This window comes from Schistocerca nitens, chromosome 7, assembly GCF_023898315.1.
Source record: "Schistocerca nitens isolate TAMUIC-IGC-003100 chromosome 7, iqSchNite1.1, whole genome shotgun sequence".
NCBI lineage: Eukaryota > Metazoa > Arthropoda > Insecta > Orthoptera > Acrididae > Schistocerca > Schistocerca nitens.
In genome coordinates, this window is record NC_064620.1 from 561735972 (window position 1) to 561750425 (window position 14454).

Below are 14454 nucleotides of genomic sequence, written 5' to 3' on the forward strand. Positions count from 1 at the left end.
TTATCAATACTAAGCGTAAGTCAAGCCTCTTCCAACCTTTCAAATACCATCTCCAAATGCTGAGCAAGCTCTTCTAGACTTTTAGAGAATACAATTACATCATCTAAAGAGACCATGCATTTGTTTGGCACCTCTGAGGACTCCATCTAATAAATGTTGGATATAGCTGGCACTTCCAACCCAAAAGGCATCCTACAATAATGGTAGTGACCAGAAGACACAGTAAAAGCTGTTTTATTTCTATCCTCAGGGTTTACCTCAATTTGATGGTATTTACTTCTTAAATGTAGTGTTGAAAAGAACTTGCACTGACCTAAATTATCTAATGTGTTAGTGTATCCGCTATCCGTCAGCAATTTTTTAAAAAATAGGAAGGAGGAGAGTATACAGTTCCAACAAAACCAGTATTTATTTCTTCCATCTGGTGACTTTTTTAATTTAATTACTACGCTCACTGGCCATGGCCTAACACTATCTTCTATAAACCATTCTAATAATTGCCGATCCATAAACCGATTTACTAAAGACTCTAAATGCTTAGGTAACTGATACTGTCTTCCAACTACTGGTGAATGATTGTCTGTATTCTATGCTGTGTGATTGGTGTGGCAGGTAACACTTCTTGTGGATTCAACAAATCCTTATATTGTATTAGCACCAATTCCAGTAACAATCTATCTTCACCCTTAAGATACTTCACTTTTTCTTCAATGCATGTATGTCAACAGTTCGCTCTGTTCTGCCTTGTACCCTAGAATTTTCAATATCTTCCTTTTCTATAGCATCTAATCTGGCTATAAGTAATCCCTTTGGAAGAGTAAGTTCATCTTCCCCAACATTATCCATGCTTATTGGCACTGTAACCTAACACACAATAATAACCCTTGTATGCATTATACATCTACCTAAAAAAACAATGCTGCTCATCCAACATGTTATTAATTGCTAGTAGTTCTATGAAACACCCTTTGGAACATTAATATTACTGGTACCCAGTAGTGCGCAAGCAATCAACACCAGGCTTGTGCCAGAAGTCACTTTTGTGCAATCAGGCAATAGAGTGCAAACATTATGTACACCATCGATCCGTGTGACTGACTGCCTTATAAGCTAAAATGCAGGGGTATTTATGGAGTGAAGTAGAGTCTAATGTTCACCCGACATCACTTGTAATGACCGCATAGTTCTTGCTATTATGAAAGTACCAGCAGTTTTCACTCTGCCGTCCTTGCTTAAAGAGTTTGTTATAGTACAGGACTGGTTTGTAAAAGTTCTTGGTACGTGTTGATGCATTAGATATAGTGTTTCTTTCCTCACGTAATGAAGGTGATGTGATACTGAAAAGCTGCTCTGCTCCACTACATTTCTGCTGAGGTCTGCCGTCTGGTTTGCCTGAAACGCTAATGTTATATTTTCCTCTGACCAGCTCTCAGTGGTGAAAAGTTATTCTTCATGCCCGCCTCATGTTGACACCACCTTAATACAAGCGAGATAGCTTTGCTCTGGAACTTAAAAAATGTTAACCATTTGTTGTCTTGTATAAGGTTGGCATGCAACATTAGGCAAAAAAATCTTGTGTTGTTTTAGTGGTGTAATGATGATAAGTGGAGACTCAATTATGTGAACCTCAGTTATAAGAAACTGGTTATAAATTAGCCAATAAGTATGATGTAGGTACTTCTGAGATAAGTGATATAGAGAAGAATACAGATTCAATTCTGACGAACACCTGCAAACTTGATAGTGAAGACTGGAGTCACTCCTATTCTTCTGAGGAGATCCTTGAAAAGTTAAGCGGATTCCTATGTTATATATTTAAAAAAAAAGATGATGTGACTTACCATACGAAAGCACTGGCAGGTCAATAGAAACACAAACAGACACATACATGTTTGTGTGTATGTATGTGTCTGTTTGTGTTTCTACCGACCTGCCAGCGCTTTCGTATGGTAAGTCACATCATCTTTGTGTTTAAATATATTTTTCCCGCGTGGAATGTTTCCCTCTATTATATTCCTATGTTATATTGTTGATTGTGTTTAATTAAACTCGTAGCTTGACTTTTTTTGGGTTCATACACCTTTTATTTTATCTGTTATTACTTTTATATTGTAATTTCATGTACTGGGACATTCCATGATCTTTGAGATTTGCTCCTCAATTTGGCCCTATGGAACTAGATGTGTAAATAAATAAATAAATCAAGAAGTGATGAATAAACTGAAAAATGAACTTGTGGAATAAACTCTGTACTACTGATTTTTACAGGAACGATCACCTTGACATTATGTATTAATGGTAGAAGGATAATCATATGACAACTTACACAAAAGATAACCATATGTGGATGATGTACATTGTCTTTCTAGAGTTAATAATTAAAAAAAATTGCTTTTCTTCATCATTCAGTTATCCAGATTTTTGATTATTCAAATGACATGACAATAATTAATCAGGATAATGAAGTTGGTTGGTTGGTTTGGGGAAGGAGACCAGACAGCGAGGTCATCGGTCTCATCAGATTAGGGAAGAACGGGGAAGGAAGTCGGCCGTGCCCTTTGAAAGGAACCATCCCGGCATTTGCCTGGATCGATTTAGGGAAATCATGGAAAACCTAAATCAGGATGGCCGGACGCGGGATTGAACCGTCGTCCTCCCGAATGCGAGTCCAGTGTCTAACCACTGCGCCACCTCGCTCGGTGGATAATGAAGTCTCCACTGTACTGTGTACCTTGTTGTTTATCACTGATACTGAACTGCTACCATCACGGAGTGTGAAGCAGTATAGAAGTATTATCTGCATACAGTGTCTTATATTATAAGTAGTAGCATAACTGCTTATTAATCAAAGTAACTCATGTATGTCAACTGAAAACAACTGGCCACATAACTATTAAACAACCATACAGTAAGTGGGAAAAATAGTGCATCATTTACAACAGGAAATGTCGAATGTACGTATAATATGTAATAATACAGACTGCTCTACTGTTCCATCCATCAGCTGGTGGAGAAGAACCACGACAAACAATGACTTAAGGAATAATAGAGGCAGTGCACTTTTGTTAGGTACCAGGAACGTTACCTATGTAAAGGGACTGATAAGTACCTGCAACATTATAGTTAACATAATTTTGTAATTTAATTTTCCAGTATTTTACTGTCCCCCCTTTCTTTTTTAACAGCTCATCTGATAATGACTTGCTAACTTGCTAAGAAATCACAATAGTTTTTGCATACCAGAGGCGGAAAAAAATATCAGCAATGTTACCAGCCTTAGTCTTAACTAAGAAACTGGGACTTCATGTGGAGAAATTTGTAAGTGTGAGTCACATGACAACTGTAAAAGCGCAATTAAAAGAAAAAGTAAGTTGGTAATCGTGATCAAAGCTGTGTGTATGTACAAACACTGGTAGACAAATAATATTAAGATGGCTACAATATGCATTATGAAATTAAATTCGGAAACTTACTATCTGTACAGTGATTCCAGAATGAAAAGCTAGTATGGTGATACATATTTGTTGCAGCCACGAAGTCTAGAAATGAGGCTGAAAGTTCACAAGTAGTGCAGTAGCTGTGGCTTATGCTATTCATCATCTTCAGGCACAATGTGTTGAGATTATGAACGACACAGCAACTATAAAAGATATTGTGAAAGGTAATGCCAAGTGATACTGGATGACATTTCAACAACTGTAAACAGCCATTATGGTCCAGCAAATGAAATTGTGCAGGAAGTGCTCTAATTTCACAAAGTAGCTTCAAAATTGGTGCCCCGGCAGTTGACTACCGAACTGAAATAGTGATGCGTGTCAATAATTTCTATGATGCGCTGAACAAAGTGAAGCTTCTCTTCATGAAATGGGTTTGAAACCTGAGTCCACTAGCACAGACCAGAAATATAATGACCAAGGAATGGCACTCAGCCTCACAATCCAAATGAAACAAGTATAAAATACAGCATGGAAGATTATAGCAACCTCTTTCTGGGATGAAAAGGAGGTTACACAGAGGCACTGTAAGTCATGAAGATTCATTGTCTCTCATGCAATAAACAAATACACCCTAAAAGACATCCACACACTACAATCTAATTAAAACAACAGTTTGCTATCTGCAAGTGCACTGCTGCAACATGACAATTCATGATTTCATACAACCAAACAACAGTTCTGGCCATTACAGATGTAAGGTTTGGGTGCCTTCTGCATTCATCTTACTCAAGACCCTAACACATTTAAGAAATAGAAGTAATTGTTGCCATTCATTACTAACAACAGGTACACAACACAACACAACACCTTTCATGTAAAATGTGTGTTAACATTACATGAAATCCAAAACACTCTCTCTTACTCAGTAAAGTACAGAACTACTCCAATGCAGCATTACATGCATAAAAGTTATTTAGAAAAAAAAAGTAGTTTCCTATGTTTATATTATGAGACATGTATGTACTTTATTCATGCCCTATTTCTTTAAAGTTGATGAATTATGTATAAAAATGAAATCTCATACATCAACAGTGTGTGTGAGAAATAACACATACCTGACTTATAACGGCATGGTTCAACACCGTGGTAGACCATCTTGCAGTACACACAAAAAACATAATTGCAAGCTGGGCATGTCGCCATTTTCTCATCAGGATCACGTGTTGTTGGGTACTGGCAAAAGGACCTCGGACAATAAATTACATCCTCCATTGAATCTAACATAGCGTTTAGAAGCACAGAATCATATTTTTGAAATAATTCTCGGCTCACAAGTTCCTGCACCTAAAATGAAGAAAGGAAGTCTTTTTTTTGAACTTTTAAAGAGTCTACACATTAAATCTACAATATTTTGTTCGTACAATGTGTGGTTTTATTACAATATGCTTGTACATTTGCATAAAATGTTGCGAAAATTAATAAGCAAACAGTGTGAGTGCAAAGACTTCTCACTATTGCCAACTTCAATGACTTAATACAGAATACAGTAGTTCTGCAGTGCTCATTATGAATTTGATATTTCATTTCACTGTGCTTCGTTTCTTCAACATCTGGGTAAAGGAGCATTTCCTAATTCACTGAGGGCACTATCTACCTGTACACTTCTAATTTCATGTACCAGGCACCATAAAACATGTCTTCCAACTACAGTGCTAGAGGGAGTCAGATTTAGCAAAATTTGTTTCCTGCCGGAGAACGTACTAATTCAAGAGTATTAGCAACTGAAATGTAATTGACCAAAAACATTTTCATTTAATAAATGACTTTTCTGATTATTTTAAAGAAGCATTTCATTTTTGCATCCTGCTGCAATAATGACAGTACTGGAATTTATATTTCAAAAGCTTAGGCAACAAACAAGAAATGAGTCATCTCCCTTGTGCCACCAATCCTTCAGTAACAAATTCTGTAAGGGAACAAATTGCAAAAATGCAAGAAAGCCACACTAGATAAGATAAAGTCAGTAACTCATAAGTGTGAAATTCGTACATCCAGAATTTCCAAACTAGAGACAGTGAAGGACATCAAAAATCATTTGTTGCCCTAAAAAATGAGCAACCAAATCATTGAAGTCATTATGATATTTAATTACAGACAAGTTAAAGCAAAGGACAAGAAACTGAGTTATGTGCCCTGAACACAGAAAACAGTGTCATTGGCACCACTGATATTGATATTGACCTCTTTGTTACTGTTCCACAGTCAAGAGTTCTGTTTCATGCTATACTTAACACAAAACTGGTTTCTCTTAAATTTTTGGAAAGGAGATTTGGTAATTGTTGGCTGCCCACAATTCCAGCTCTTTATGGGAACCTATATGACTGAACAATTAAAAAACACGTGGCAATTGTTCCAAAGGTATATGCCAATATATATGTATGTCTGTGCAATCTAGTTAGCATACCTTCTTTGTCTTTTAGCGTATGTATTTTGTTCAGCTCTTCTCATTCGTATAATTTTGAATTTTACCCTGGCTGTTTCGAGCCAGATAATGTCTCTATATAGAGATGTGGGTTGCACCATACTTTTAACTGTTTATTGACAATTTTGTAGTCAATAATACTTTGTATCCATCAACAGTAAGTATATTTGCTTATATCTTTTGTCTGAAATAAAATTAGTTATTTTATTTTTTAAAACAGTTGTTCCTATCAATAGAATTGTGTCTGCTGTACGGATTCCTAATAGAGCTTGTTTTCACTTTTCTTTTTCACGTAGGTGCAGATAGTAGTCTAACAGTGTACTTTCCCCTCTTTGTTTTCAGATCTGCTAAATTATTCTTCCATGACCACTATGTTAGCCTTACCTCTAATTTAATACCTCTTTGGATTCTTAGTCCCTAGCCCTCTTCTGCTCAGCAGCAATTAAAATGTTAATTTTGCACAGTTCCATGGTGTTTTATTTCTCTCTGGTTCAATGGCAATAACCAACATTCCATAGCATTACTTTAAAGGCTGGATTAACCCTTTTGCTGCAGTGAATTTTATCACCCTGAGATCCACCTAGTCCTTTGACTTAGGAGTAGGAAAATTTAAAGCTGAAAATAATATCAATGTTTTGCAGAACCCCTGATGGACCTGGGCTTTCTATTGAGAGTTTTTTCTACCTGCATTTGGAAGGCCTCCATTTTAGGGCACTGATGACATCCTCCCTCCCTGCTTGTACCCTCTCTATTTGCTACACTTCTGAAGAACTGCACTGCCTTGAGAATACAGTGAATATATGGAAGTGTAATTTGTAAGCAAGTTTACTAAGCAATAATACACAGGCATTTCCCAGGGTTTTATCGTTCTTGCCCGTGTGCCATAATCAAGTCTCTTGATACTGTACCAATCTCGAGGAAGTAGAAAAAGGGAAATTTAATAAAATGCATTCCTGTGGAAAACAGAATAATTTCATGTCCCAATGAAGAAACTAAACGATATTAAGTGTAGAAAAACTTTCTAGCAGTAACTAAAAAAGGCATTAAACACTTCAAAATTATCTGGAATTGTAAGAGGTAAAACAACACAATTTAAAATCCTGATTGAACTGCTTAATAAATAACATGTTACTAATCGTAAATAAAAAAATGTACCTGTGCAGGTGTCGCTTCTGAGGTGCATTTATCCTCAGGGCAGGCTATATGATGGACAGTGCCCTCTTTGATGCGGACTTCAAGGTACGAGGAGATGCAATTGCGACAAAACACATGACCACATGGGTCAAACTTTGTGCTCTGTGCACCCACTTTATCCTTCAAAAATAAGAAAGTATGCTTATAACATATTGCAAACACTGATTTTTACACAGGGATAGGACTCATGTGGCAAGAGGGTTGGGAGTGGATATGATGTACCACAAAATTGTGTAGATTCTATGGGTGGCAGAATACCACTCTGGGAGGAATGAAAAGGATGGTGGGCAGGATGTTCCTCATTTCTGGACATGATGAGAAATACACAAAGGGTATTAGCAATTGCATTTTTGATGTCTGGTGGTGTCTGTACACACACCACATTCTTCAACTCTAATGGAAAATTCAAGGTATAAAATTATCTAGTGTCAGAGGAAGAAACTCCACAATGAACTAAGGTAGAACACAGATAGGCATTTTATTAAGTATGTAAGATGCTAATAAAGAAAATAAATAAAAAAATTAAGTAAAAGGGAGGAGGAAGAAGAAGAAGAAAGAAAAGAAAAAGACTGTGAAGGTAGCCAAACAAAGTTATAATGTTCTAGATGTGTTAAGTACCATTTCTTTCAAAAGTGATTTTACTCGCTCTAAATGTGCAACATCCATGCGAGTATTTTATACTACTGAAATTCAATGTGGAATTACATCAGTTTAATGTGCAATAGTTGCACACTGTTTGTTGTGTTGTGGGTACTTACAGCATTTTTATGTCACAACTGTACTGTCTATACATTCCATTGTATGTGGAGAAAAATGGGGAGAGTTGTGCAGCATTTAACTGCACAAATAAATTCAGGAGTGGAACCAGTATTACCTTCCACAGGTATGTGGATATGTTTGGATGTTTTATATTTGGGACTTAATCATAGCACTTACATTTTCAGAAGGGCTACATCACTGACTTTACATTGTTTCATCGGTAGCTGTTATTTTTTGACAGTACTGGTGGACATGAGGCTCCAAACATTTCAGATCCTGGTGCTATAACATAGCTTAGATATTGGTAAGACCACCACACGATCAGGTATCAGGGCAATATTGTAGTGTAACAGATGCCAGAACACTCATGTGAAGCTAAATACATTTAACTTTGAAAATTTGGAGCACTAAACAACGAAATACTATGATTCACGCCCATGCTAATGTAATAAGCAGCACTTAGTTGTGAATAAACAGTTATGGCAAATTTCTTGTTGCAAGTAAAAAATAAAAAAATAAAATAATAATAATAAAAAAAATCAGTTAGCTGAAATTGCTTGCTGTTTGTTTATAAATTAAATTCCTTTCTTGTAGTTATACAGGGTGGTCCATTGATAGTGACCGGGCCAAATATCTCACGAAATAAGCATCAAATGAAAAAACTACAAAGAACAAAACTTGTCTAGCTTGAAGGGGGAAACCAGATGACACTGTGGTTGGCCAGCTAGATGGTGCTGCCATAGGTCAAATGGATATCAACTGCATTTTTTAAAAATAGGAACCCCCATTTTTTATTACATATTCGTGTAGTACGTAAAGAAATATGAATGTTTCAGTTGGACCACTTTTTTTTGCTTTGTGATAGATAGCACTGTAATAGTCACAAACGTATAAGCAGGTGGTATCACGTAACATTCCGCCAGTGCGGACGGTATTTGCTTCCTGATACATTACTCGTGTTAAAATGGACCGTTTATCAATTGCGGAAAAGGTCGATATCGTGTTGGTGTATGGCTATTGTGATGAAAATGCCCAACAGGCATGTGCTATGTATACTGCTTGGTATCCTGGACGACATCATTCAAGTGTCCGGACCGTTCGCCGGATAGTTACGTTATTTAAGGAAACAGGAAGTGTTCAGCCACATGTGAAACATCAACCATGACCTGCAACAAATGATGCCCAAGTAGGTGTTTTAGCTGCTGTCACGGATAATCAGCACATAAGTAGCAGACAAATTGCGCGAGTATCGGAATCTCAAAAACGTCGGTGTTGAGAATGCTTCATCAACATCGATTGCACCCGTACCATATTTCTGTCCACCAGGAATTGCATGGCGACGACTTTGAATGTCATATACAGTTCTGTCACTGGGCACAAGAGAAATTACGGAACGATGACAGATTTTTTGCATGCGTTCTATTTAGTGACGAAGCATCATTCACCAGCAGCGGTAACAAAAACCGGCATAATATGCACTATTGGGAAACGGAAAATCCACGATGGCTGCGACAAGTGGAACATCAGCGACCTTGGCGGGTTAATGTATGTTGCGGTATTATGGGAGGAAGGATAATTGGCCCCCATTTTATCGATGGCAATCTAAAGGGTGCAATGTATGCTGATTTCTTACATAATGTTCTACAGATGTTACTACAAGATGTTTCACTGCATGACAGAATGACGATGTACTTCCAACATGATGGATGTCCAGCACATAGCTCACATGCAATTGAAGCGGTATTTAATAGCATATTTCATGACAAGTGGATTGGTTGTCGAAGCACCATACCAGGGCCCGCATGTTCAACGGACCAGACTTCCCCGGATTTCTTTCGGTGGGGAAAGTTGGAGGATATTTGCTATCGTGATCCACCGACAACACCTGACAACATGCGTCAGCATATTGTCAATGCATGTGTGAACATTACGGAAGGTGAACTACTCGCTGTTGAGAGGAACATCGTTACAGGTATTGCCGAATGCACTGAGGTTGACGGACATCATACTGAGCATTTATTGCATTAATATGGTATTTACAGGTAATCACGCTGTAACACCATGCGTTCTCAGAAATGATAAGTTCACAAAGGTACATGTATCACATTGTAACAACCGAAATAAAATGTTCAAACATACCTACGTTCTGTATTTTAATTTAAAAAAACCTACCTGTTACCAACTGTTCATCTAAAATTGTGAGCCATATGTTTGTGACTATTACAGCACCACCTATCAAAATAAAAAGGTGGTCCAACTACAACACTCATATTTCTTTACGTACTACACGAACATGTAATAAAAAAAACGGGGGTTCCTATTTAAAAAAACGCAGTTGATATCCATTTGATCTATGGCAGCGCCATCTAGCGGGCCAACCATAGCGCCGTCTGGTTTCCCCCTTCAAGCTAGACAAGTTTCGTTCTTTGTAGTTTTTTTGTTTGACGCTTATTTCGTGAGATATTTGGCCCAGTCACAATCAATGGACCATCCTGTATACTTAAATGAGACAACATGGGGGGAGGGGGCAGGGGCGGGGGGAGAGGAGAGAGAGAGAGAGAGAGAGAGAGAGAGAGAGAGAGATATATAAAGGAAAGAAGGACTTACTTCCTACGTTACTGTTTATACCACACCACCATATACATTTTTTTTTCCGATTTGTGCAATGATACTACAAACTGATTATCTTTCTTTTGTATTGTTTACAAGTCTTAAGACATTTACATTTAGTCATTGTTCATCAACTATTATAGCACAATATCTCTGTTGGACTTAGCCCGTTTCGACGGAGTAACGTAATGCTTGGAGTAACGTAATGCTTGAGACATCTTCTGCTCTCAAATTTTTAGTTTTCTGTTTCTGGACAATCCAATGCAATTTTCTCTGGACTTGTAGCATAGTTTATGTTTTCTGGATGACCAAAAATGTTTAATATCATTAAAACATGGTTGCTAATTCATATGTCACACAATTTTTTTGTTGTATCTGAAAACATTACTTTTGGTCCTTAGCACATTTAAAATGAGAGACCTTCAAATGATAAACAGTAAGTATAAGAGTGTTTAAAATAATTCTTCATAAATGTAACAGAGGCAGATGGTGTTTTAGTGGAGTATCTGTGTAAAGTAAATCCCTTTGGACTTCATCACAAAGCTGAACATCTTGCCCACTTTTGAAAATTTTTGATAAAGGCTGTGGGAAATTTTACTGTATTAGCCAAGCACCCTTTTTTTCAAGAGGCTTCTTGAGCAAATTTTTTAAACATATTCTGACTAATCACAATCACAAAAAGTTTTACTAACAAAGAATCTGCCTAAAATGTTAACATTACACCTATTCTAAATTTATGCCATTTATTGATTGTCTATGTTTTGATAATACCAGGAGAAATCAATTAAATGGTTTACATTAATCTGACCATTTGTTTTATAATTTTACACTTGCTAACCCTGTCATCTGTGATACCACTATTTTTAATCATCATCATCATCATCATCATCATCATCCCAATACCACAGCTGTGAAATTTATATCCTCATTGTCACAAATATTTGTCTGTTTCTACCACATATGTGGCAATTTCGGAGGTTTTGGTTACTGCGGGACCTGGGAACATAGCTGGTTCTATCTGAATACCTCAATGAAAATGTTTGTGGAGAACCATCGACCTAGTGTACCGAAAATGTGATTCAACTGAAGAGCCAACAGGCTTCCACTGACTGACGGTCGAATCCTGATGGTCCCGTGCCCACTGCGTATCATAATTGATGAGGTTGCTGGGTCAACATGTGGACACGTAGGGGCGGTCTGTTGCGGAGCTCCATCTTCAACAGTGTACAATGAACAGTGTGCTCCGAAACACTTGTGCATTCACCAGCATTGTGCTCTTATTCTGCTCAGAGTCATGTAACATATTTCCACCCCAAAACAAACTTAACAAATCTTCAATTTCCTGAACACCTTTCCACTGCTGAAAGTTTATGCTTCATGGTTTCAAAATCCTTTGACAATTGCTGTTTCGCTCCGACTGCACTAAGAGAAAGCACAAGAAGCTTCACTTAATGTAATTGTGTTCCCCAAACACATCAAGTGTGCAGAACCGGAAAATACACTTTGTGCTAACGAAATTGCAAATTTCAGCATAGCAATATATTAGACTGTGATAACACATCAATGTGCCGTGCCATCTTGTCAAATCTGGTTTAATTTTAGGTGATGATGCAGAAAAAATTCCAAGCCCTATTGAGAGAACACTTGATATCCTAAAAAACTAGTGCCAGTTAAAGGAACTGAAAGCGAAACTGCAAAAACCATATGGAGCATTTTGAAACCAAACATGTGGAGCTTAAAATGCAGCATAATTATGAACTTATCGAGGAAACTCACTTGACTGAGTTCCTTGGGTTAAACACTGACAAGAACTTAAGCTGGAATAGGCATATTGACTTCCTATTAAATAAATCTAAGTATTTTGCTTATGCAATGGAAATACTAGCAAACGATACTGACTTTACCACTAATTAATGGTCAGAATGTAGTTAACATGAAGCTAGATACTTTAGAAAATGCTGTAGTGGATTCTGTGTGAGAAATGTTACTATTCTGCATAAGAATTCAAGGATTAGGATCTGTTATTAGCCGCCCATCAACTGCTCTGCATTTAGAGTTAATGGTTTTGACTTGTCTCCTGTAACTGAAGTAAATGATTTACATTACACATGTTATGAGACTAATAAATCACAAATTCACAATGACACTCTTTGGTACACACTTGTGATCTCCCACATTTATGACCATTTAATAGCACTCCACTGCATAGTCTTCAGGTGCACTGATCCTATGCCTTCCACTACAAGACTACTGGTGGCTCTCTCTCTCTATGACTACTTGGCTTTAAAACACACTATAAAATGTGTGATTCAGAAGTTTCAAGACTGATTCATTTCTGAGTAGGGGAGCGCGTGCGTTCTGCCAGGTGGGGGAAGTAGTGGGGGGTCTCAGGGAACGAACTGTAAGGGATGAGCCAGACAATAAGAGATTTTACTTTATTATATGAGCCTCCAACCGGTAACTTCATTTTTCCATTACGGCCAAGCCACGGCCGGCAGTGTTAGCTGCCTGTAAATTCTTTCGTCCCACGGTCTAGTAACAGGAAGTCAGCACCGAGGAAGGGCACCTTGTTCACGCGCCTCTCTCGTGTGCTGACGAGGTAACGCCGTCCCAGGCGTCGCTTAGCAGGCAACGCTCTGGAAAGTTCCATGCCGCCCGCACGGTTTGCTCGGTCCTGACCAATCAGGGCGGAGGAAGCCGCGTGGTGCGTCGAATATACCCGTCCGCCCGTCGCCGGGCCCGCGCTCTTGTATTCTTGCTCACCCGCGAGTCGGATGCGCGCCCTGTAGCATTGAACATCTCCCGCTTCTCCCGGTGCTACGGCACTGCGGACTTAGTTTTGGCAGACAACCACTTCCGGTAGCTTCGCGAACAATGTTCGCCAAATTGTAAGCTCTGGCTCACCCTCACCTCCCTAGGCCTATGTAGCCCCGTTCATCATGCTTTAGCCAATAAATGGCCTTTCTCTAAAAATTACCCTATTATTCCGCAACGCCCACCGCCTGCCCATACCCGCCATCCTGTACAAATTGGTGTCAGAAGTGGGATTGCGTTCCCGTAGTGACTTTGTCGCTACACTAAATTTTTCCCGGCAAAACGCCGTACACTTCGCGCATGGAATGCGCCAACCGGCCGCCACGTTTGCTCCACGTGGGCCGTGGCTGCTCCACTAAACACGCACAGGGCGCGCGCTGCAGCGAGGCAGCCCACGCTAGTCAGCCACGTGAGCCGGACGCCGCCGCGCTGCCCGCTGCCTGAGTTCGAGGGGCCTGCGCTGCGCTGCGCGACCGGCCGGGCCGCCGTCATCCGCCGCCGTCATCCGCTGCCGCCGCCGCCCGCCGCTGTCACCGACGCGCCAGGGGCCTGCCGCCATCGCCGACCGGCCGAGCCAGCGCCGTCCGCCGCCAACACATCTGCCGCCGCCCGAGGGTCCGGACGCCGCCGCCGCCGCCCGCTGCCGCCCACCGACCACCGCCGCCGCAGCCACTGCACCATGCCGTCGCCGCCACCAATGCGTCGCACCGCATCCATCGCCATGTAAGTCGCCGCGATGCTTGCAACTATATCTTCGATCTTCCACCGCTGGATTGTGAATCTTTGTGGCCGTCCTTTTTTTTGTAACAATCATTACTTTTTTCTGGTCACTAGCGTCCCATAAAATTGTAAACATGCCGATAGGGACACGAGCGACGGAACGGGATACCCCCGTAGAGGCACCTGTCTCGCAAGACCCGCTCGAGGCCATAAATGCACAAATGCGCCAGTTATTCGCACAAAATCAGGAGCTACTTGAGCAAAACCGCGTCTTGAAACAGACGCTGGAAGCTAGTGCGCGAACTTCCATACCTGTGGCTAGCTCCACCCCTGTAACAAATGCTCAAACAGAGGTAACTAACACTAATTCTGTTTCTAATACAAACGCCACACTTTCTGCTAACATGGCGACTGTAAGTAATTTTCCTGCGGCTGATT

At 39.6% G+C, this 14454-nt stretch overlaps 1 protein-coding gene across 1 annotated transcript in view; it reads right to left on the reverse strand.

Moving 5' to 3' along the window:
• Window positions 1-14454, reverse strand: part of LOC126195095 (E3 ubiquitin-protein ligase RNF14-like) — a 104925-nt gene that overhangs the window by 18071 nt on the left and 72400 nt on the right. Inside the window, exons 5-6 of the mRNA XM_049933558.1 lie at window positions 7075-7233; window positions 4553-4781 (exon numbers count right to left, since the gene is read on the reverse strand). Coding sequence (XP_049789515.1) covers window positions 4553-4781; window positions 7075-7233 — 388 coding nt within the window. The remainder of the gene's footprint in view (window positions 1-4552; window positions 4782-7074; window positions 7234-14454) is intronic.